Source organism: Haliaeetus albicilla, chromosome 12 (assembly GCF_947461875.1).
Source record: "Haliaeetus albicilla chromosome 12, bHalAlb1.1, whole genome shotgun sequence".
NCBI lineage: Eukaryota > Metazoa > Chordata > Aves > Accipitriformes > Accipitridae > Haliaeetus > Haliaeetus albicilla.
In genome coordinates, this window is record NC_091494.1 from 14,814,997 (window position 1) to 14,839,624 (window position 24,628).

General features: G+C 40.4%; 1 protein-coding gene across 4 annotated transcripts in view; it reads left to right on the forward strand.

Annotated features, from left to right (window-relative positions):
* The window catches only part of MYO5A (myosin VA), a 105,409-nt gene that overhangs the window by 28,596 nt on the left and 52,185 nt on the right, over nucleotides 1–24,628 (forward strand). For all 4 annotated transcript variants that reach the window (XM_069798223.1, XM_069798224.1, XM_069798225.1 and 1 more), the window contains exons 5-9: nucleotides 14,690–14,846; nucleotides 19,042–19,185; nucleotides 20,429–20,510; nucleotides 22,013–22,120; nucleotides 22,622–22,728. In XM_069798223.1, the coding sequence (XP_069654324.1) occupies nucleotides 14,690–14,846; nucleotides 19,042–19,185; nucleotides 20,429–20,510; nucleotides 22,013–22,120; nucleotides 22,622–22,728 (598 nt within the window). The remainder of the gene's footprint in view (nucleotides 1–14,689; nucleotides 14,847–19,041; nucleotides 19,186–20,428; nucleotides 20,511–22,012; nucleotides 22,121–22,621; nucleotides 22,729–24,628) is intronic.

Here is a 24,628-nt window from a genome sequence, read left to right on the forward strand (position 1 = left end):
CATCTTTGAAATTAGCTATCTGTTCATTTAAGAATCCATGTGAGAGCTAGAATGAATAAAATGCTCCATACGCTGTGAAGTTAGTCAGCTGCGTACGTGAATATGGTGATTCATGATTCCCATGTAATAGATAATTTCAAAAGAAAACGGTATGGTACAGTGCAACATTTCATGACTTAGGGTAATTGCAAAATAGCCAATGATTCAAAAATACTGTACATCTGCACTGCTGGATGGGAGAGGTATTCACCTCACTTTCTGCTAAGAAAATAGACATATAATCTATTATGGGAGTATAAAGGCAAAACTGTGTGTTACAACAGTCACATCTGTATTGTGGCTCTTTCAGTCTAGATCCCTGTTGTTTTAGATCTAGATCCCTGTTGTTTTCAACAGACTTGCTACTCAAGTCCCTCTAAAAGGTCTACAAAACAAGAATTTATTAGCGTTATTTTACATCTGAGGCACGGTACAGTGAGCTGCAATTATATGTCGGTGATGGATATAATCCAAATTCCCAGAATTTTTGTTCTTAATATTAACCAGTGGAAGAAAGAGAGTGGAGGGGGATCTCTCTCCACTGGCTGCCTGTAACCACTGTCTGAAGCAGGCTTACCTCTTACCTGTGTTGAAATTTCAAATTGCTGGATCACCTGTATTCTGTGTGCTTGTTAGCTGAAGCCTGTGCAGTGGAGACTTCTATCTGCCACCATCTGCATTCTCTGCTGTCAGAGGAAGACTGAGGGGGCTGAGATTTTGGCTAGAGTTTCTGCTGTGGTTTTCCCTTTTTGTGTTAATTGCATGCTCTTCAGCTCTCACTATGCCCTCCAGCAATTGTGCTGTCCTGAATAACAACAAATAAGATGTGGTAGAAGTTCCTTCTTGAAACAAATGATGAGAAATTATAGAAGCATGGAAATAATCTGAAATAATCCTTTTGCATTAATGAATTAATTCATTTGTTTGTCTACAACATGTTATAAAAATTTTGTTATTCTTTTACGAATAACTGACAGTACTTCCATAGGTGCAAAATGAAATCTGAACACACAATGAGAATGAAAAAAATTCCTCTAACCTGAATTAACAATTTCATTGTTTATTTAGTTTCCCAATGTTTATTTCCTTTTCTATCTTTTTTTTTTGGCTTGTTTGTTTTTAAGAACTTTTTCTGTGATTTGGACATACTGGGTTTGCTCATTGAATTTAGTTTTCTAATGCTGTTTCTAATTCCTTAATCAGTTGTCCTGCCCTTTAACTTCAGTGATACTTTCTACACTCTGAACAAATCACCTTTTACTCCTGGATTATGAAGTTAAAGAAAAAAATGTGCAGATTTATATTTCTGTAGCTGTTTATTTAAAAATGAAAATCAGATTGTCTGTGACTGTTTCTTTAACTCTTTAATAATTGCATTGAATATTCATATGGTAGCTACTCATATGGCATTAATCTATATTTATGCATGTAATTGGTGAGTTTTATTTTTCTGTTGTTTCTAATCTTTCCTAATTCCATGTTTAAATGATCACTGGAGTAATTAATCATGATTCTCGACATGCTTCTATCCATAAGGCTTCAGTGAGCTCCTCTAAATATTTACTCCTTAAGTCTTCTTGTTAATTTATAATTTAATGATTTAGAATTCATTCTTGCCAGCTTCATTACTTAATCTGCTGTGGCTGAGAAACTCCTTCCATGTGCGTGGTTGTAACTAAATGATCTCTGTGGTCTTCTTCAGCCAAAGAAAGTGCCCCATGACAGCAATCAGGAAAGCTAGTGATTGTACACTAAATATTTGCATTGCGTCTTCAGAAAAAATACAGTGCAAAAATGTTGGCTGCTGGAATGACAGGGATGGAGCTCACATCTGGCTTGCGCACGAAAAGTGATATTCAGCAACTGTTTGGGGTTAACTGCAGTATAAAGCAGGACATAAAGATACCTTCGCGTGTGACATTTTCTGCATAGAGAGCCAAATGGTGTGGTATGTATGGGCTGTGAAGTGGTGTGCCCATTTAGGCATCCATTATTTCCTCTTTAAACAGCAGTTCTGCCACCAGTTTCCAGTGGAGGGTTAGTGAAAAGGAATATGGCTCATTTTTATCCATAGCTGACAATAAATAAGTGATTACTGTTTGCTCAGTAGCTTCTTGTCTTTTTCAGCACAGGAAAATGTGGACAGCTCTTTTAAGACTAATCTCACTTTGGATTATTATTTCTTTTTTTTTTCTTTTCCCTGCCCCTCCTCCACTCTCCCCTTCTATTCCCTCCTCCTCATCTGTATCTTTGTGCCTTTACCTTTTCTCTCTCCATCTCTCCTACCACTCCTCTGCACAGACGGCTTCATCTCCAACACCTTTCCTCTGCTGTGCCCAAAATAAGCAATGAACTAGTTTTACAACTGCATTTAAATTGTGTTAGACTTAGGGTTATGTACGCCTCCAACTTGCCGACAACTTTATTGGTTCGGGTTGTATGATCCTCCAGACCGCAGGTGTAAGGAAGGGCTGCAGAGCAGATCTCTTCCTCTGTCCAAGGGGGCAGAGGTCCACCCGTGTCCCAGCTCCGACGGGGACCTGTCCGAGGGGCTCCCCCCCACCACAGGGCTTCGTGCAGAGCCGTTTGGGGGCTGCCGCGCTCCTGAAGGAAGAGCTGTAACAAGCTGTGCTTTTGGAAAGAGCTGGGACCTGCGCTCAGAGGTCTCTCTCTTCTCGTGGATAGGCAATGTATTGCTCATGGATAGCTTGCGTCATTTGGGCGAATGTATACAGGGTCGGGACAAGGTTTAAGGCAGACGAGCGATTTAAAAGGAGGTGAATTATTACTGAAGAACTTATTTTTGTCTCAGAAATATAAACCACAACGTCAGCGTGCAGGTGTTTGCATCTGTCGAACCCTTTGAACTGCAATTCATACCACTTTTGTAAGTCAGCATTTCCAAATTATTAACAAAAAAGAAGTTCAGTCTTCACAATTACCCTCTGTGGTAACTGTGAAAATTGAGGCAAAGCATCAGTTGGCAAGTATTTGGGTTTGGTTTTTTTGAGAGCATTACATCCTCAGTAGGAATCATAACGATCAGCAGGTGCAGCTCATTTTCTTTGTAATGTTCAGTAGAAGACTCCATTTTTAACTCTATGGTTTGCAATAAGAGGAGGTGTTGATGATTATACTCTTGAAACTGTTAAGAATTGCATTAATGTATGAGACTTATGATTATCAGTCTCTTAACACTATTGGGGAAAGAAGTTCTAAATCACTCCTGCCTAGTAAGGGTATACTGCAGTAATTAAGATAATGTATTTTTTAATCAGCACTTTGTTGGTCTGGTTTGTTCCAACCTACCTGTGGTTGATGACAGATACAGCAGAGTTCAGTGCTTTTCAATTTAATAGATTAACTTGGAGATTTCCTTCTGATTAATTAGTAAAGTCATCTAGCAAAGTGGAAGTTGAAAGTAACATTTGCATATAAAACTCCATGAATACCAGGATGGAAAGCAACAGTGTTTAAAGCCTCAGTCTCCAAAGTTTTGCTTTTCTGTTTGGACAAAGTATAATGATTTATTCAATGTCAGCGTGTATCCTATTCATTGAATTACCTTTAATGAGCAGGCTGCCTCTCTGTTTTGTCAGATTTTCGGCATGTGTCTGATGGCTCTCAGGTACAGGAAGATTTTCTTCTATCGCTTTTTGTTCAAAAGGAAGCTTGGTGAGCTGTTGAGTAGGTGTTTTGAAAGCACCTTGACTGACAGTCTCCAGTTATCCCAGGCATCCCAAGATGATGTCCTCTTATAAAAATGCATGTTTGATCAGCTGCTGCTTTGCTTCCAAGTGATAAATGGATATTCTGTTCTCCCCTGACAGAAGTCAGGAGGGGGGTGATTAACAACCCATCATGGATCTGCATCTGGTTATGAAACGAGAGCCTGCATGGTGGTACCGTACAAACATACAACAGCCGCCTTTGACTTACAGCTTTGACACATGACTTTGTAAATGAAATACTTATCTTGAAAAGAGATGGTACTTTTGGGGCTCTGTTGTTAAAAGTTAGAATGAAAAGGGAAATTGTCCTTTCTGGTGAGAATGGATTGTTTTGGAATAGTCTCTTATACTTTGGGTCTGACATTTTGTGATGTTGCGGGTACAAGACAGCAGACGGGGTACTCGACGTAACATCAGGGACCTACTTGTCTCAGCAGTGATTATTTTTAGGCAACAAAAGGGTTAAATATGGTCGTAGCTGGAAGATAAAGTTCATGTGAGGTGTCCTGCTGGTAGCTAAGCAATGAGCTTTCCTAAACTATTGCAGGAGTGACCTCTGACTAATCCCTAGATAAATCAGTTTCATAGTGCTGGCTCATCTTTGTGCTCCTCTGGAGTGCAATCTGTCATGATTTTGCAGCATGTGCTGACCTCGGTTTTCTTCATTTGTATGTGTCGAGAGATGTTACCGTCAATTCATTATCTTTTCACCTTTTGCCATTTTTACAGTCAAGAGCTGTGTTTCCTGGGTACAATTAAAATGGCAAGTGGTGCAATTTGCTAGTTTAAAAAAAACCCCAAAATACACCTGCTGGTTTTGAGAGTATTGCAGAACGTTTTTACCAAGCTGTTGTTGAAGAGGACCAAAAGATGCTTAAGAACTTGAGGTGTTTCAGAGTGGCTGAGTTTGCAGCCAGAACACTCAAGAGAATTCAGGTTTTGTGTAATAGTAATATTTCACCTTTGTTTGGCACTTCCCGTGAGCAGATCTCGAAGTCCTCTACAGAAGAGATCAGTATCGTTATTTCCATTTTGTAAGTTGAAACAGGCATGGGGAGTGGGAGAGCAACTTTGGCGAGTTTACCAAGGCGGCAAAAGCAGGGCATAGAGCTCCTGAATCAAAAATCCTGATCCAGTGTCTGCTGACTTGATCACACCAGCTTGACAATAAAATATGTGAGAATAGACTATGTAATTGATAGTGCAGCTGTTAAATGGGTTTCCCGGTAACATTCTCCCAAAGCTAGTATGTTTTCAATGTACAAAAATTAACATGCTGTACTTTGTATGCCTTCACTTCCTGCAGCATTAAGGGGTCTCTGTGCCAGGTAATGTATATTGTATAATAACGTTTGCTTTCACGGAAAGCTTCATGTGTTCCAGGCACTCTACAAGCATTCACCAGCGTCTCCTCTAATAAGGGTATATCAGTTTCTGCTTGTATAGGAGACAAGTAAGGCAGAGATGGTATGCTGTGACCATGCCTGGATCAGGCCAGAGCTGGCCCCAGGCGCTGAACTTCCAGCCCCCGGTCCTGTGCTCAGAACATCCTCTTTTTCTCCAGCAACTAAGGAAGATGTCAGTGAGAAATGCTGTTAGGCTTAAAAAACCAGTTATACTGGAAATATATTTAGAAATGTGGTTAAAGAGCATGGTTTGTTGGACTAGTGTTTCATGCCTATTAAAAATGAATGATTTTACAAAGAATTAATTTAGCGCTTAGTTGAGAGCAATTGTTGTGGCTCAAAGTGCAGCTGAACAATTCTCTGAATTGTTAACGAGTGGCATCTGTGAAGACCAGGATGTGTCAGGTCAGAGCATGTTAGATCCAGATAGTCAAAATAAACTGACAGGTACAGGGTGTGCAGGTGGAACAGACCAAGAAATGTGGCTGGCTGGCTTTTCTGCACAAGAAGTGATGCTTGCTCCTGGGGCATAGCACTAGTAACTCACTTTTTCTTTTTTTTTTCCCCACCCCCGCCACCCCATCACATCGCCACAGAATAGTTCAAAGCACTTTAGTCTCTAATAATAATCCTTAGCGCCTACATAGCACTTTACACATTCTGGGTGTTTTACAAAAGTTACCTTGTTAATCCACACAACAGCCCTTTGAGGGTGGAAAAAATAATTATCTGTGTCAGGCCGCACCTTTTGGGATGTGCCAATGCAAGTGAATTTGGAGGCTTCGGCGGGGGGAACGCCAGGATGATGTAGCTCCACGGGGAAGGAGGGGCTGTGCCCGCTGCGCAGAGGAGCACTGCAAGAAGGAAACTTTAAAAATGAGGGAAAAGGGATTTCCTGCGATACAGGTGAAGGTAGAGCACTGGGCTGGCATTTATCGGTGCTGCCTGGTTGCAAGGGAGACTTCTCCAGAGGAAGGTGACCTCCCAGGGAAAGGGGCTCAGCAGCTCCGTAAAGGGAATGGAAAGACGTGCTTGTGTTACATGGGCTGCAGGAAGCAGTTGGCAAGTAAGAGGACAAAACGGGGTGCTTTCCCATGGTAAGGAGGCTGAGAGCCAAATCCAGAAACAGGGGCTAACGGAACTTACTTAGGGCTGCAGAGAACTTTGTGATTAAAATAGTTTGTTCAGAAGGTTGACGAAGGGCAAGATGTTGCCTCCTGCCCTTGATGGGAGAGGTGCTGGGAAGGCTGCCCAGACCTGGCTGCTGCTGTTCTCGATCAGTCCGAGGGCATTAGAAAACTGCCGAATGAATTCTTATTTATTTACTTATTGAACAGTCCAATGACTTCTATTTGAAAAGCAAATCCTGGGTTTGTAGAGTTGCCAGTTTTTATAATGGCTCCTAACAGATGCTGCACACCCTGGGCTGAATTTCAAAGGCCTTTGCGCTGAACAAGTGCTGCCAAACATGCACAGCCGTGTTTGCTGCCACACAACACCGCACTTAGGCAAAGGTGAAGCTAAATATATTGCACTGACTCGTGTTAAACCTTCCAGGGCTGGGGGGTGGTTTAGAGCTGCCTTTCATTTTAGGGTAAGTGTAAAAAGCAGTTTCGGGTCTTTTAGAAAAGCAAAAAACTGTAACAATGGAAGCGTCACACCGAAGTGGAGCACGACTGCCAAAGAGTGAACGTGGGACCTACCCTGACAGGGGGCTGGGGAGGGCAGGCGTTGGGAAGAGCACAGGCTGGTGAGCTCTGCAGAAAAAATCCTCCTAGCTCTCCCAAACCACATTTCGTGCTGAAAAAAGAGTGTTCCAGGAAAAAAAAATATGGACGTATTTTGGCTTCAAGTTTACGATCACTGGTATTTTTAGGAAACACTCTATTTATTTCAACATCTATTGAAGTCAGACCTATTTAGTGAGCCTTCAGATGAGTTGTGCAAAACCTTATCATTTCATCTTATACCATGGATTTGTCCTCCTGTTGCTTTAGTCTTTTCCCTGCATTCGTCTGCTATGCATCCTCTTTCCTATGTTGGAAGATGCCCAGTCCCTTGAAGACAGTGCTCCCTTTCGCCTACTGGGGCTGGCCTTCTGCAGCTGGGAAGTCGCTTCCTAAATTTGTTGTTAAGTTAATCAAGCTGCTTTCTGTGAAGCTCACAAAACATTCGATACTACAGAGAACTCTTAACTTTGTATTGATACCTGGTGAAAGCTGATGGATTTCACAAGAAAGGAGTTTAAAATCTTTTCCGTTGGTAATTATTCCAAGACTGAATAAGCTGTTTGGAATGGGTGGAGTATTAAATGTATTTCTCTATTTCTATAACATCAATACTTAAGTTATTTGGGAATATTGATAAAGCAGTTACAATGATATTTAGCACTTCCGCATTGCTTATTTTCAGCCCATTGTGTAAACTTCCTTTATTTCATCTTATCAATGAGGAAGCTATTTGGTAAAATTTTTGTGCTCTTGTTTTTGTTACAGCTGCCTCATGGGGGGGAACTGATCTTTATTAAACAGATTTGTTTAGTCATGCTCTCAGATACAAAGATGTGTGAATGTTTAGACTGTAGATACTGCAGGTTATTTTGGTCATATGCTGTCACAAATATGCAATGGGGATGCAGAGAGATTGATTGCAAAAAATAGGATGCTTACTTAGGTCAGAGTTATGTTTGCATTGCTGGAGACACTTAATCATGTCAGCTGCATGTATGCATGTGTATCCTTGCATAGTTTCAAAATCTGCTTTATGATGTAGGGTGTAAAACATGTCACTTAAGTTTGTGTTGGCCCCTGGTTAATCCTATGGCTCTCAAAGTAGCTGCAGCTAATGGAAGTACAGCAAGACTTCAAACATGCTGGCATTTCAGGATGAATCCTATCTGACCTTTCGACAATGTCATTAGCTGTTAAGTTATTTTCTTGAGTTGGTTTTCCTGCTGCTGTAATTCAGCTGTAGGATGGCATATCACTAAGTTCCTTTTCTGTCTCTGATGGGCACGACGCATGCTGATGTTAGTGGTAATTATGTGTGTATGCTGAGAACAGGATCTATCGCAAACATTCCCTGAGTCACAGGTTCCTTCCCTGGGAGTTTGTGTCAGGTTCTTTGATCATTCAAAATTCGCTGTTTTGAAAACGTAAAGCAATTTCAGGCTTACAAGTCTACCTTATTACCACAGAACTGCAGTAGAGGAACAGCAGTGAGATAAAGCAGACCAGACTGTCGCTGCTAGGTTAAATAAAAGATATTTATTATGTTCTTGTTCTTGCATTGAAGCAGTAGGAGATTTCAATGTTTGAAATCACAGGATCAGACCTTTAGCAGCAGTTTGTGCTGTTTGGATTTAAATAAAAAATGAAACTGTCATATGCCATGGGGTTGGTGCCCTTTGCCATAACCTAAACCTGTTATTCCAAAAGAAGAAAAGAAACCAGTAGCGACTGCACAAAAAAAAGGCATTAAATTTAATTGAACCTCTTAGCACTGGAGCAGTGAGGGGAGAAGATGTCCTGAAGGTGGTGGCCTTCAAACCACCCTGACAAGAAGCTTCCTTAAAAACATCAGCACCTTGGCAGTGTCCTCAGGGTTAAGAAACGCAGAAGATTTAGGATCAAAGGCAAAGTAATTACTCCTGTTCTCATCAAATTGCCCTGTTATTTGGTCTCTTCATTTTATATTAAGGATATATCACTCTGGTCTTTTCTGCCAATCTCATCTATGTTATGTGGCATTGAGACAACTCAACTTTGAAGTAGTTCATCGACAGGCAAGCAGTTCAAAGTCCATATCAGAATCTTTTAAAATCAGCTGTTAATGATACACTTTTGCCAGGTAGAGGTGCTGGTGGCTTGGGTATGAATGGATTGATAGGAGTATTGAGGTTGATGTCGATAATTGTGTGTTCCTTTTATTTGTTTTCCTAGGCTGATGTTTTTGTGGTGTGTGTGCTTATATACATCTCTGACATTATTTGCTGTGGAGTCAGGAGTCTGAAAGACAAGATCAAGTGATACATCTAATGCATCAGTCATAGGAAGCAAAAAACCCACAAAAACAATGTTGTGCTTTGATGATCAAATTGAATAGCTCTGGGCTTCTTTAATCCCCTTCGAAATGCTTATTGATGGATAGGTTTTTAACTGTTTTAGTGTTCCTGCTTCAGAGAGGGATTTTATATTGGTATAGAGGAAGAAGGTAAACAGATATCTGTAGGGATTTTTCAGTCTATATGTCTTGATTATCCTGATCTGTTTGGACAGTTTGCTGTGGAAATAATGACTGTGATGCAGTAAGCTGTTTTGGTTTTTGAGGAAACCAGCTTAAGTGGGTGTAGTGATCTTAAGGAATAAAAATTGTTTGAAAATTGACAACTCTGCATTTAATGTTAGTAAATTTAATGTTTCATTTCTTGCACTGTTTTTTCTTTTTTGCCTTAATTTTTCCATTGGTCAACTGAAATAGTTTAAAGCTGCCTTAGATAATGACAGCTGTCAATGATTAGTCAGTGTTGTTGCAGTACTCTGTACACATGGAAGGTGCCCAGTGACAGTCTTGCTCTTGCTTCCACTGCGGCTGACAGCTGTGACCTCATGGGAGTAGTGTTTCCTTCATTCTGAGCCCTTCTGAAAGCATCTCCCTTAGATTTCTATGAAATATAGAATTTAAAGTTAGTAGTAGCCAATGCTATTAAAAGTACTGCATTAAGATATATGCACATCCTCAACAAAGGGGTTTTTATCACATCTTGAAAACAAGATTATTTTTTTTAAAGCACTTTCTGGTTTCTTGTGCATTGTCATTTCATTCGTATTCTGCAAAACCCTTTTCTGTGTGTAAGGTATCTCAAGTCAGTTCGTAGCACTCTTTTTTCCCCCAGTGCTGAACCTCCTTTGAGCAGAAGCCATCTTCAGTGTTGAATTTGCAGTGGTTTTTCAAAGCAGAAAACAAACCCTGCTGGAATGTAGGTTGTAATCTCAAGCTTCCAGGAGTTAGGTAAGTCTACATCTATTCTGTTTTGGCACTCTGTCAGAGAGTTTCCTCATAAACATACTGCCTGTCAACAGAATTTTGTAGGTGAAGCAAAATTGTCTTTAAAATTTACCAGCCTAAGTACAAATCTGTTTCTGTCCTTTACTGGAATTATGATATGAAAAATTAGTGACATTTATTGCTCATTCTATGGCCGTTACTTGTTGTAAGGAGTGGAGTTGTGTATGGCTTGGATACAGCATCTGAATATTACCTTTCAAAATTAGACATCAGCATTATTTTTGTGATAGATAACATTATTTTAAATTATCGATTATTTATTCCATAGTGTGTTACTGTTCTTTTATTTGACAAGAACTAGCTGTTACCCTCACATGACTCTTAAAGTATAGTTCTGAGAGAATGGATATGGAAGATTTCTGAATCAAGTCCCCTGCTGCTGCAAGCAATCTCAGCCTATCATTTCACATTTCAGCTTGTGAAATGCTTGGGCCTGTCATCTTAAAACTGAAGTTTTATTTTGGTTTTGTCATTCCTTTATTCTTCTGCACTTTTCAGAAATGGCAAAAGCTGAATGTGATCCTGATTGATGCCTGAACATAATACTTTGTGTTTCCATGAATGGTAAACTGCTCCCAGTCAATCTGTTTCAGTCTGCAGGGGTTAAACACCTCTTTTCAAGATAATTTGGCTTAGTATCTTATCACTACAATGTAGTTCTGTATCCTAGGATGCAATCCTTATCCACCTTTGGGCGAAAGAGGACTCCTCCACCTTCTTGTCTCACAGCTTGCTTTCCCTCATTTGTCTTTGTAAAAGCATCATTAAAATGTTCCCTCCATTCAGAAGTAATCTTAATTTTAAAATCATCTAATTATGTGCTTTATTCAGAGAAAAAGCTCCAAGAAGATGACGTATTGCATAGATAATGGATTGTGGCATCAGGCTGCAAAGTGGTGTCACACATAATGCTGTTGCCCTACTTACTTGTTTCATTGGGTGAAAGTTTTAATTATAGCTTTTCTTTCTGACTGGTGACATGTTGAGTGCTCAAAATGTCAGGTCAAAGGTTGAGGGCTAATGATTTAACTAAAAATAACTCCAAAGGTGTTATTTATACCTGAGAAAGAACTCAGGGTGTTTTTACTTGTGTTTTCTGGGAATTTTTTCCTTTGTTTTGGTTTGCTTTTTGTTACTTTGTTTTGTTTTCAATGCAGCCTGATTATGAAATTTTGATTTGGCAGAAGCAGAGGTTATATTTTAGAGGGACCATTGCTTTTACCAAACCATTAAAAATAATTCTCACCACATTTTGTTTCTTTAAAGTTTAATGACATGAAAGAACCCTCTGCTGAGCTGACAGAGGTGCCTGGCAGGACTACCTCACCCTCGTTTTTGAAAGACTTTAAGTATCTTGCTGCCTGCGGTAGGACATCTATATGCCAAGTCTTCCCTGGCTCTGTGGCAGTAACTGCTCATCCCCTGCCGCTGTTGTGTTTGGGGTGTTGTGTTATGCTGTCCTTTCTCCTCCTTCAAATGTCGAGTGTGATCTTGGGTGTTTTGTTGTGTTTTCCTTTCTCTCTGCCAAAAAGCAGAAAGAATAATATGCTAGAGGATGGCCACTCCAGTGTGTTAAAGCAAAACAATGGACTAATGTACTTTTGAAGACAAGAGCGGGTCTGAGCGTGGATGGAGCGCTGGCAGGGCGATGCGAGAGGACTCCACTGCAGACCATGAGTGAGCCCTTTGTTTCTCACGGTTGCCGTAGCTGCTGCAAACACACATACTCATTGCAGAAGAGATGGCAGCAATCGTATCTTATGACGTGGGGGAAGGAAACTCTAGGCTAATTAGCAAGGTTATTCTTAGAGAGATTATTTCAACCTCATCTTTTCATTACTGTCTTTGAAAACATGGAGGTCCCTCCTCTGCAGTGCTCTGAAGAGCCTAGTGCTTCCTACCGCTCCTCAGCTCCCAAGGAGGGACGAGGGACTGCAAAACCAGCGTGCGCTTTCCATGCTTTCACACATGTCCTTCAGGGATGTGACAGTTAGAATGAGACACCTTTATTTCAGTGTTCCTCTCTTGGCAACAGAGGTTAGTTTTTTGTTAACAGTTTTGCCAGAACTCTGTAGTGCTGAGGTTGCATTACTTTGTTTTCTGAGAGCCTTTTGTACTTTGGGAACTAAGCTAAAAATAAGCTTAATCATGAGAGGCTGCATTTTGTAGGACTTGAGCTTCCCGAGTCTTCATATATTTAATGATATTTAATACATGAAAAAGAGGTGGTGATCTACAAATGAAAAGCTTGTTATGTTGTTGTCCATCTCCTGTGTTAGGCAGCTCCTGAAATCAGACCAGAAGTTTCATATTTTAGAATGGCATGGGTTGGTTGGGGTTTTTTTTCCTATTTGAAAGAGCGCAGGAGGAATAAGAGAGAGAGCAGTTCTATGCCAGTCCTATGAAGAAATTGTTCTCTGTTTTTGACTCGCTGCAGGAACTGTCTGTGTGAGAGGAAAGTTGTTTGTTGTCGGTTGTCCCATTTAAGCCTAGGTCTTATGCATTTGGTTGGACCTCTCCCACGTCCTTCCGCTGCTCTTCTTGACCGTGAGCATCCATATAACTCACACCACTGCCTGATGTGCATTGCTACGGGCTGTCCCTTGTGCACGTCTGTCCACCACCGGTGGACTGTGGGAGGGGGAACGGGGAAGAAGCAAGAGCGTGTCTTCTTCCTTCCCCAGCTGGAAATCTTCATCGCTACTGCAAGCCATCCCAGGCACCACAGACCTCCCTGAGGAGCGTGCGCAGCAGCCTTGATGCCCACTGTAACAAGAGGTCTCATCGGCGGGTGTTTTCATTTTGCTGTGGCCAAGGCTGGGATCTCTGGCGGTTCAGTCCTTGTAACCTGGACAACACACAACCCGGTATCAAGCTGAATAGTTACGCTTTCCCACAACCTCCCCCCTGAGACTGACAGCTTGGTGTATGTGAATGTGTGAACTGTGCTGTAGTCATTCGCACCTATCGCATGTGTTAAATGGAAGTTGAGAACATAAAATTAGGTTGCTTTGATCTTCTTAACGCTTTCCTATTAAATTTAAATCAGCACTCAAATCAGCCATTTCAACTTATTTCCTTTACCAAAATGTGGAAAATCTGCTTCAACCGATGCCTTTATTCGGTTAAGTGAATCCCACCTTGGCTGTCCCGGAGATGCGCAACGTAACCAGAGGCTCCTTTAGCCTACGTCTTTGTGCAACACGAAGTACGCACTGGAGCTGTGCTCTTATCTGGGGGCTTGGCGATGGTTTTGGAAGATAGGTAACAGCTTGAGAGTAACAACGTGGTCTGTAATTTAGCCTCGTAATTTCAGCAGCAGCTTTTTTTTTTACCATCTCAGAAACAGAATCCCAGATCTTCTGGAGGACCTTTAGGCTACAGAAACCACAAATAGTTTTTCTGTGCATATTTCTTTGCTTCCCTTGCATAGCATTTACTGAGGGCCTCAGCAGGCGTTTGGAGGCCATGCAGACTGTATATGTGCTGCCTGAACATGTGCGTGCCTGAAATTTCATTCAGTCACTGTGCTGTAGGTGCAGCCTGGTCTGGGGCTCGGCTATACTTTCTGTGTTCCAGCTCCAGCTCTGTAAAGCTTTGGGGTAAAATTTTATTCCTTCTTTCTCTGCTTTCCAGTATGTAAGATAGAGTTAAGCTCACTCAGCTCATAGGAGTATTTTGAAGTCTAATTCATTTTAACTTCTTTTGCTTTGGAAATATAAAATACCGTATAAAGCATGCATAGTCTGTATTTTAAAAGATTCAGGCTATATAAATGCTAATTTCTATCCTTATTATTTTGTAGTGTGTTTATTAGTCATACAGTTGGAGTTTATGGATTGAGCCCTCTTTGAGATGAAATTGTTTTAGTAGCAAATGGAGATTATTTTTTTTAAATGAGAAGAAATTACTTTACGACAAAGGGATTGTCTTCACTCCAGAGCTGCTATCTGTGTCCTGAACAGCCCTGCTTGAATTTTTCAGATTCAGAACAATTCTGGGAAAAGCTGGTGATTAGATCAGAAGGACGAAAGGTTTCTGTTGCTGGCTCTGCTGTTGATTTCTCTGTCTGTAAGATGGCATTAATGATCTTTACTAACGAGCGCTGATAATTTAGTGGAGCACTGTACCACAGACTCTGGCTAGAAGTAGCTGCAGAAGCACGTAGAGAATAGTGGTAACGGGTACTTTACTGTAGCCAGGTTCTCTAGAGCAGCTCTGCTGGCTGGCTGGACTGTCGCAGCAGCATCAATCCTGTCTGAGCATCCCGGGCGCAGGCAGTCCAGTCAGCCATTCGGGCAGCTTGGTCACTAACAGCCTTGTTTGTGCCACGTGCGTTTACGTTATTGCTCTATTGCTAACATTTATGGTGGAAGGGTTGTTGCCAAGTTGGGGACAAGTGTCCTTGAGAGAACAGCTGGTAATTAACACGTCTTTGTGTTTCAGAGATGAGCGAAATCAGTCAATCATTGTCAGTGGGGAATCTGGAGCTGGAAAGACCGTCTCTGCTAAGTATGCCATGAGGTACTTTGCCACGGTCAGTGGGTCTGCCAGTGAAGCCAATGTTGAGGAGAAAGTCTTGGCCTCCAACCCCATCATGGAGGTAAGAGAGCTACCGCACTAACCCCCGCCCTCCAGCTGCAGTTATTATTCTGGGGCTAATATAAACATGCAAAAGAGAGAGCAATCCATACTTTTTTTTTTAAGGATCAAAGAACCTAGAATAAATATATTTTAAAATTTTGGTTTTAATCCATTTACCAGGAGGTGCTTTAGGCATCATTTTGGGTAGTATTTACGAAAGATTGAGAGAAGATGGGAGGTAATGTTTCGGTATTGTTAATGCATTTCACATAACAAAGTAATTTTTGTATGAATACTGCTTTAAATCTATTCAGCTTTGTAACACTGGTAGTTCCCACACCACTTGCCAAATGCAAGTGCAGAAGACCGTTTTTGTGTAAAATTCCGAAGAGGATTAAAACTTCTGGTTTTACCCACTGAACATGTACCCCATCACATAGTGGGGGCAGGTAGATTATACTTTGAAGTGAAGAGAGTTGTTGAGTAAAGCTAATGTTCAATTTTAGGAAATGTGATTAGGGAAGATAGACTGCGAAAGCAAAGTTACATGAGATGCACACAGTTTCTTTCAGAGGGGAAAAACAGAAGAGAAGGTATAAATTTGTTATAGTTAGCTCAGACTAAAGTTTCAGGTCTGGAAATTAGCATAGCTAACTGTAGTCAAGTCCCAAAGCTGTCGGTGTGGGAGCATAGGTGCTGGCTTTAGACTGTGAGATAACATGTGCAGTTCCCTTCTGCCTCAGGATCTTTATTCTCTGGGAAGCTCACTAGATGCTGTAATTCTGATGTCGTGGCCAAGCAGAACACATTTCTTAGGCTCATCTGAATTGTTTTTTGTGTCTTTGCCTACGTGTGTAGGTTCGAGTTGTAGCTGAAGTTAAGGAACTATGTTAAATGATTCATCGGAGAGAAAGTCTTGGGGGAATTCCTTGAGAGAAGTAGCAGCGTCCATAAGCATGCACATGCGCGTGCCTGTGGACAACCTAAGAAAACACTTAGGACAGCTGATACCTTGGTAGATGTTTAGCATCTCTATGCAATAGCGTGAAGTATTAGTGGACAGACATGAGTAAATGGACTGTGTGCAGTGAAGTGTGAAATGCAAAATGCTGCCGTTGTTTTGTTTCTCAGGTATTTTTAAAAATTAACTATGTTTTATTGCTTCTTTCCTCCTGGCCTGAGGAGTTCATGATACTCAAACTATAGCTGCCCCGTCACAGTTGTGTGTGTTCTGTCACAAGGTAATTGTGCCTGGTTTGTGGTGCTGTGTGGTGTTTTGAAACTGTTTTGTGGGATAAAACAAGCTGTGCCATGAGTGGCAGTGGGCTCTGCTGTTGAGGGATCCGAATGTCCAGTTACGGGAGGAAGCGCGGGAAGCTGAGCCTTGCCTTGAACTGCACCTACCCTGGCGGGAGCAGCCTGGGCCCCGGGGAGCAGTGGCAGTTTTGCAGGTGTGAGCTGGTCTCAGAGTGCTCCTTTCGCTGCTCCAATGTTTGCAGTAAGTGTCATACCATCCTTGGCCACATTGAGATTCGGTGCGTGGCTCACAGGACCAAGGGGGTGCCCAGCGCCTCGTCTGCCTTCCCCTGCGTACCGCGGCGGTGGTACCTGGGGCCAGGCAGGCGGCCGCGTCCTCGCTGCCTGTCTGGTAAGTGACGGCTACGGGAGGAGACTCTGCAGGGTGGGTCTGCAGTTTGCTGTTTGTTTGATGGGTGAAATACAAACTGTCTGCAGTTTCCCTGTGCCACTTCTTCTGTTCGGTCTCAAAGCCTGAACCAAACGTCCTTCTCTCTCAGTCCTTGGACCCCACCTCCCAGTCAGTGGCCATCAGCTCACCACTAACTGTCTGATTTAGTTTCCAAAGCAAGGAAGTTTTAATTGAGGACTAGAAATAAACGTTCCATCCATGCCTTTTTTCATCCAGTAAAAAACAATGGTGGTGCTTTATTTCTATTTTCTAGGGGTAACAATGATTTCATGAACCTGGGTATATCTAAAATTTCAGTTACTTTAAATGTTGTTATAATTGGATGAAAGTTATCCTTTTAACTTCAAACACTTGAACTTTAAATAAGCTTTAGAATGAGCGTTGTGAAATGCGCTGTTGAGACAGACTCTAGGATAGCAAAATTAATGTTTCGAACTCTTCAGTTGATAAGTCAGCAGAAATACAAATTAACCCATGTAGATTAGGAAGAAAATGAATACTTCATTTTAGAAACAGGAAACTCCTCATTTGCTAAGATGATTGTAAAATCTTAAGAGCAGAAGGTAATTTTATTTTTTAATTTCTATTTGGACAACCTAAACATCAGCATTTTATGAGCTACCATCATGAGTGTCAGAATTTCACATCATCTTTGCCTACTAGATACTCTGTAATATCAAGTGACCACTATACATTTCCAGCAACTATTTGAATAATTAGTTTTCTAGTCAATGACTACATACAGTTTTCATATTGCAGATATAGAAATTGTGAAGTCTTAAACCACATCTTTATATGTAATTTCCTGCCTCTCATTCTTTTGTTACCCTGTATAGCTATGCTAATTGTTCAGCTTAGTATGTACTCTGGTAAGCAATCTTATAATACCAAAGACTTTCTTAACTATTTTTATAAGTAACACCTTTCAAAGTAATAGCTGGTTTCTGAAAATATTGTAATATTATATTGCTACCAACAACAACAAAACGTATCACAGCACCAGTAATTTTAAAACACAAGAAATGCAGTTTGAGTACGTTCAGTTTGAATCAATTCCGTATTCCATAGAACTACAGAGATGCAATTTGTTCTTACCTCCTTTATAGCAACTGTTCATCTGATGCCCACTTTGACATCTGCTCGGTCAGGCGTGCGTGCTGCTGCTGCCGTAATGGGGTTTCTGAAAGCCTAATCCCTGCTTCCCATGCTGTTCCCAGCTAGCCCTTCCTGGTTCACTGGCCTTTTGTTTACAGATTTGGAACACCGATACGCAGCATTGCTATTTACTCTCATTTGTTTTTCCCAAGTTTTATTTCAGTGCAGAGTTCTTATGGATGGCTACATGAACTAGGAAAGTAGGACATACATACAACTCTGTGTTCTTTAGTTATCTTTAGTTTCGGAGTTAGGTACTTGATAACACACACACACACACACAGTGGCATATGATAAAACACAGTGTGCTGTATCTGTATTACTCCCAAATGCCATTCCTTTTGATACAGAGATATCTTTAGGATTTTTTTGGAAGGTGAGTTGCTATATGATGTCTAAAACATGATCTAATTGAGAAGAGAAAATGCTTTTCTTTGAAGTTCAGCATGTTGCGATTTGCATGCCTTGAATTCTGATAGATCCAGCTAGTGCCTGTTGTGGGTGAATCCTAACGCTGATGAGGTGAGGCAGGCATCCACTAAGACCGTTTAGGAGCCACAGTCATCATTTGCCCTGGGCATCCCAAAACCACGTATTATAGAGGAAATACATTGAATATTGTTTATTGTGTATGAAGCTTCATGGAATTAATCTAAGAAAGTTAGGCACATAGGGCAGCATTGAAGACTGTCTCCGAGTCGGTAACCAAGCTGCTATGGAAGGGATTCAGTTTCAGGCAAATGACATGATTCTGTACATGTTAATTTTTAGGTTATACTTAGGCACACAGTAAATATCTTATAATGATATATTTGCAGAAGTAGTTTGGAAATGTGGTTCATTGTAGAGTAATAATAACGAATTGTTAGCCGGACAGGACATAGGGGCTGTTTGCTGGACTATGGGTTTATGATAGGTAGAGTTACAGAGGTTGCAAGTACTATACATATATCTGTACACATACATATATGAATATATACAGTGTGAAATAATTATTATAGTTTTATTAAGTCCTTAGAAGAAATCTGGGTGTATGTGAGCATTCTGTTAGACTCTTTGATTCCTTTTAGAAGACTTCAGAGAGCAATAAAAGGATTTTCACCTGGAAAATTAGACTATGTGGAAGTGAAATCATTGCTAGGGAGATCAGCTCCCAATCTTGCGTTCATGAAATAACCATATTTTGGTGTAACTTGCTGACCAGGTGGAGATTGTTCTTTATTAAATTCTTGATTATTTTGAAACCAGGACAAAATTAATGTTGTTAAGTGTTTATGAGTCATGTAGATGATTAAATAGATTTGATAATCTCTAAAAGCTGTTTAACCTTTACAATATTCTCTTTTTTCAGTCTATTGGAAATGCCAAAACTACGAGGAATGACAACAGCAGTCGCTTTGGGAAATACATTGAGATTGGTTTTGATAAGAGGTATCGAATCATTGGTGCTAACATGAGAACTTACCTCTTGGAAAAATCAAGAGTGGTGTTTCAGGTAATATTGATGTAATCATCTCACTGTATATTTGTGTGACTGTGCTAAAAAAAAAAAAAAAAAGCTATTGCTTGATTATACTAGTTATCTCTCCTAAGAGATGACTGTAATAGTGTATTTGTAATATAACACAGTGGGGAGGGGGGAGAAAAAGAAAACCAAGTCAGCCCTTCATTATGTGAATTATTCGTAGCTGTAAAATGTGTATTAAAAAGGCTGTGTATTTAAACATTAAATACTTCCAGTGCACTACTAGGTATGAGTTTGTGCTTACCGTAGTATTGTAGAGTAGGGCTTCAAAACCTAGCAGAAACCACTCATGCTCAAGAAGAGCTCTCTGTTGTGGTTTTTAAAGCTGCCATCTTAGCTCACTTTCAATCTCTTGTTAAAACTCACTGCTATTGCAATAATTACAAATGAGTCTTAATTGCCATTATTTAGGCAAATGAGAATATGTAATTTCATCTTTCTTGAACTCTCTTCATTTTGGTATTTCATACTTGAACAAATCCACAACCTTTTTGTCTCCCACACTCCTCCTCCATCTTTGCCTACCTTATAGTCTAGAGCTCAGTAAAAATGACTTATCCTTGAGTGGCTGCCTAAAGGTATAAGATAAATAATTACAGTTTGCATTATGTAGGGGTGTTTTGTGAAATACTGTTGTATATTTTAAAAATGAGAGCCTTATTGCACACGGTTTAGCTGAAAGAGAGTGTTTTTCTTTTTTTTTTTTTGTTTTGTTTGAAGTTATGAAATTTACAGTGCTTAAGTTCAGAATTATGATGTTGGTCATGAGTCATAACCTTCTGAGCTGTGTTTGTCCTTCATTTTAAAATTCCAGCTTTGCCTTGGCAAGAAAGATACTCCCTTCACCAGCTTACTATAAATGCTGAGGCAAATGGTATTAGTTATTTTTGGAAAATGAAAAGCTTCTAAGTATGATCATTTCACCCACCCATAGAATCCTGATCTATATTTAATAGTAATCCACCATTCTGAAAAGTGAAATCATACATTTTTTTGAAAGGAAAATGTCTGCATGCTGCTTGCTGGTGAAAATGGATTAAATTAATCAACAAGGAAATGATAGATGCTGATTTATCTTTCCTTTTTCCATGTGGCTTCTATGCTTTTAATGTAATGCTAGAGAAAGCATTAAACATAATAATTCTTTTGTACTCATGGATGTTTCTGGCACTTGTTAAGTTGTGAAAAATAATCAATTCCTTTCTTTTTAAAGGCAGAAGAGGAGAGAAATTACCACATCTTTTACCAACTTTGTGCCTCTGCAGCATTACCTGAGTTTAAAACTCTACGATTAGGTATGAAATTCACATTCATTGTGTTGTGCAATTGTAGGTACAAAGCAGCATCTCTGAGCTTTTTGAGCCATAGAACTAAATGAAGAATTGCTGGCTTTTAAATTCTAAACTTTTAAACCTTCAAATACTAAAATATATTGAAAATAACTAAAATGGCAGATCTCAGACTTTGTGGGTTTTAGATAAAACAAAAGTAACACATTTGTTTCTTCAGCATACTCTTAACACCCTGCAGTTCTAATCACTAGGACTTACTATGTCCTGGATTCCAGAGTAGCTTTCCAGCAGCGAGGGTGAAATTCTCTTCTCTTGGTCCTTTAAAACCTTTTTTTTCCGTGGCTCCAGCTACTAGATAATTTTACCATTTCTGGTATAAGCACCTGAAAAGCTTTATTTTGCATCTGCATACTTTCACTTGGGCTGTTACCAACAATTACTTTACCATCTCTGCTAACCTAGTGATCACAAAACGGTTAATGAAATTTTTCATTTTTCAAATTAAAATGTTGATAAAGGAAAGGTTTGTCATTTAACAGGAACTGGTACTTTGTAAAAGAAAGACGTGACGATGGCCTTGGGACCGGCAATCGCCTGATCATTTTTTAAATTGAATATAAATTTCAGTGCCGCTTGTATATTTTTTAAAGTTAACTTCACAGTGGGAAAACTGCACAGCTTGTCAGTGCTAATTTCTGAAATATCTTTCTGGTTTTAAAGTGTTTCTCTGCTCTTCAGCACCATCCTGGCACATTTAGGATTCACATCTGCTGACACAGGAAAGAAAGAAACTGATGTAATTATAACTAAGGAAGCCATTTAGCAGGCTCCTCTTTCAACATTCTTGAAACCTTAGCAGATCAGAAGATAAGGAGTCTGTTACTGCAGCTGGAAGCATGGCCACTGAAACCGTAGGAATTTACACAGTACCCAGGAGAGCTACTGCTCTCCCAGTGAAGCCCAGTACTGTCCCCACAGTGGTATGAAGCTATCAGTTCTCCAACCATGACTTCTCAGACAGAACGGATTACAGATACTCGTAAGACTAAACCAGACCATAAATTAGAAATGAGAAGAAAATGGGCAAAATAGAATTTTTTAAATATCCTGATGCAATAATAGCATAATAATATCTGCTACAGAATTTCAAAGTGCTGCTGCTATCAACTTTGCACCTACCACTTGGGTGGTTGGCTCAGACCTGGAGAATAATTGCTTCCAAAGTGATTATTCAACAGGTGTGGAAGTCTGAATCAAGGTTAGGTAGAGAATATGCCTGAGGGCCTATTGTAGGAACCAGGTAGCTTAAGAATACTTATTTGCATTGTTAAATCTTGAAAAAATTCTCCAGAATAAGTGGGTCCTCTAAGCCAGAAGGCAAAAATACACTGACGTATTTCAAATCATGGATTCTGCCAGGAGCAACTTAATCGTTACACAGATTTACAGATGTGCTGTGAATTTCTGCATCAGTCTGTGTAAAAGATGTGTTTTTTCTCTTACAGGGAATGCAAATTACTTTCACTATACAAAGCAAGGTGGAAGCCCTGTGATTGATGGTGTCAATGATGCTAAGGAAATGGTAAACACCAGGCAGGCCTGCACTTTGCTAGGTAATTTGTAAAACACAGTCATATCCCAAATCCGATATGCCAGCAAGTGTTTTCTACATTGTTTCTGTATATTTTCTTCATACTCTGTTGTGTGTAAAATCAGGAGAGTCTGATAAACTTTGGGACTGAGATACTTTCGCTGCATGAAGAAGGTATTTAAATTGCAGTGGTATCACTCATCTAGTGTAGGAGAAGCACGTGTTATATGAATGTAAATGGTGGATTCCCTTGGTGTAGCATATAAAGCATTGGAGGTCACTGACAAAACACTTTGAAACAGCAAATTAAGTAGTTCATTTTAATGGATTTTTTTTTTTTGCATCTGGTTATAAAACACTTTTAATAGAAGTGGAGCCAAGCAGTACTGTCAAATGCCAAAGTCTCTGAAAAAAACACACAGCGGTCACCATTTTTCTCGTCTTAATAAAATTTTTCATCAACTGCAGCTCGTGGTTCTTTATTTCTCTCTCCATTCAAAACAGTTTATTCATCATTTTTCAGGGATTAGTGATTCCTACCAGATGGGAATTTTTCGAATCCTTGCTGGCATCCTTCACCTGGGCAACGTGGAGTTTGCATCTCGGGATTCTGACAGCTGTACTATTCCTGTGAGTAGTAGATGAACTGAAGGGCATGGTTTCTATTCTGACAGTTCTGCCTTCTGCTTGTTTGCAGGGACCTCTTCTGAAAAGGAGTAACAATATAAAAACGCAAGCAGTGTGTTTATTTCTAATTTGTTAACATTTCCACAGTTCTTTTTGCAGATGTAGTCAACTCTTCTCAGTTTAGAGGCTTTAGACAGTACTGTCTGTATTATAACAGTGGCTGCCTTAATTTTGTTTCAAAACTGTAGTTGATCTGTCCTAGAAAAGTCTACCAGACAGGCTTGCTTTGAAGTCCTGGACAGGTGTCTTAGGTCTCTATATTCCTACACGAATACATTCCCTGCCCACAGTAAACGCTTTGCAGGATTTTTTTTAATGTTAAATGCCAAAATGGCCTAAATAATTGCAAAGCAAATGCTTCGCAAAGTCCTCTGGGATGTCTAGACACTAGCATAGGATATACAGATATGATTCATGTGACTCATCTAAGTGTCATGGTTTTAGCAGTCCTTTTTACCTTTGTGGTGGTCGACAAGGAGGACTGCATAGTCTGATCTGAAAAAACCTCCTCATTCAGCGAGGACCAAGGCTTCTTACTGAAGTCCATATTCCGCAGATGAGAAACAAAAAAGATCTGGCTTGTCACTCTTTGATTCCTTGGATTCACAAGTGGCCAGTTTCTCCTTTTGCCTTTCCTTGAACATCTACTGCTGGACTACACAGCCTTCATCTTTCTTCAAATAGTAGCAACAGTTGCAGGGTTTTTTTCTCATTTTTCTATCAGTCGCTTTCTCAAGAATCTGCAGTAGCAGTTTCTGGCGCTGAGACAACAGGTCCCTTATTGGGCCGCAGATGATGAGTGTGCCTGGTCTGACACCATCTGTCCGTGGCACCTAATGGATAGCTGCTGTGAAACCACAGCAGCAGTCTGGCTCTTCCGTGTGTCTTAAAAAGGTTTTCACTACAAAGAAAGCATAATTTAATGATCACAGGTAGAAAGCTGATGAGCCCCAGCGCATGATGAGCTCGTCTGTGTTGTAATGGTATCTCCAATGCAGGAATCCCACTGAATGAGCTTGTACAAAGCTGCAAGTTCCTGTGGAATCCTATCCTGACGTGATAAACATCTATCTAGCAGGTGGCGGTGAATGTCTGCTCAATGGCATCCGCTACCTGAGCCGTGCTGTTCTCTGACAATAGCCATGTCATTGCAGAGTTCTGTCGCAGTGCAGACTGGTCTGCCTGGGAAGCACTGGTGTGGTGATGCAATGGTGGTGCTCCGGGGAGCTCGGCAAAGGGCTCTGTGTGGTGCTGTGTGAATGAATCGGTTTGTTCAATGTCAGCTTGAGTAACCCTAATGTGACACTCTTTTGTGCAGTGTTCATTATTATTATTATTACTTTATTGTTGTCTTCTGAGCCAGTTAAGGTTGTATGGCTAAACTGAAAGAAGACATGCTTAGTTAACTGGATTTTGGAGGTGGATCAGCACTGCCATGGGACCTGTATGCTGTAAGGACTGGAAGAAGCCCCAGAGAAGTCATAAGGACGTGGAAATAGAAAGATAAAGCTGATGTACCCTGAAGCTACTGGGCATGTAGCAACAGTCCCTTATAATCTGTCCTTGTCAAGACGCTGCTTGTCAGCATGCTGTTGAGCCATCGGGTGCAAAGTGAACGTGATGAGGAAGTAGTGTTAGGGGAGTTCCTTAGGAGGAAAGACCTGTCTGTCCTCCTTGATTTCTAGTTATCAGTTTGCTTGTTAGTCACAAAGTGTAGTATCTTCACTCATGGAGTGGTAAACACACTGGGTGGATTTTCATGCAGAAATCTTATATAACCATCTCAGTGTGCAAGCCTTGCTAGTTGATTTTACCTGGTTAAACAAAGGTCAATTTTTTCACT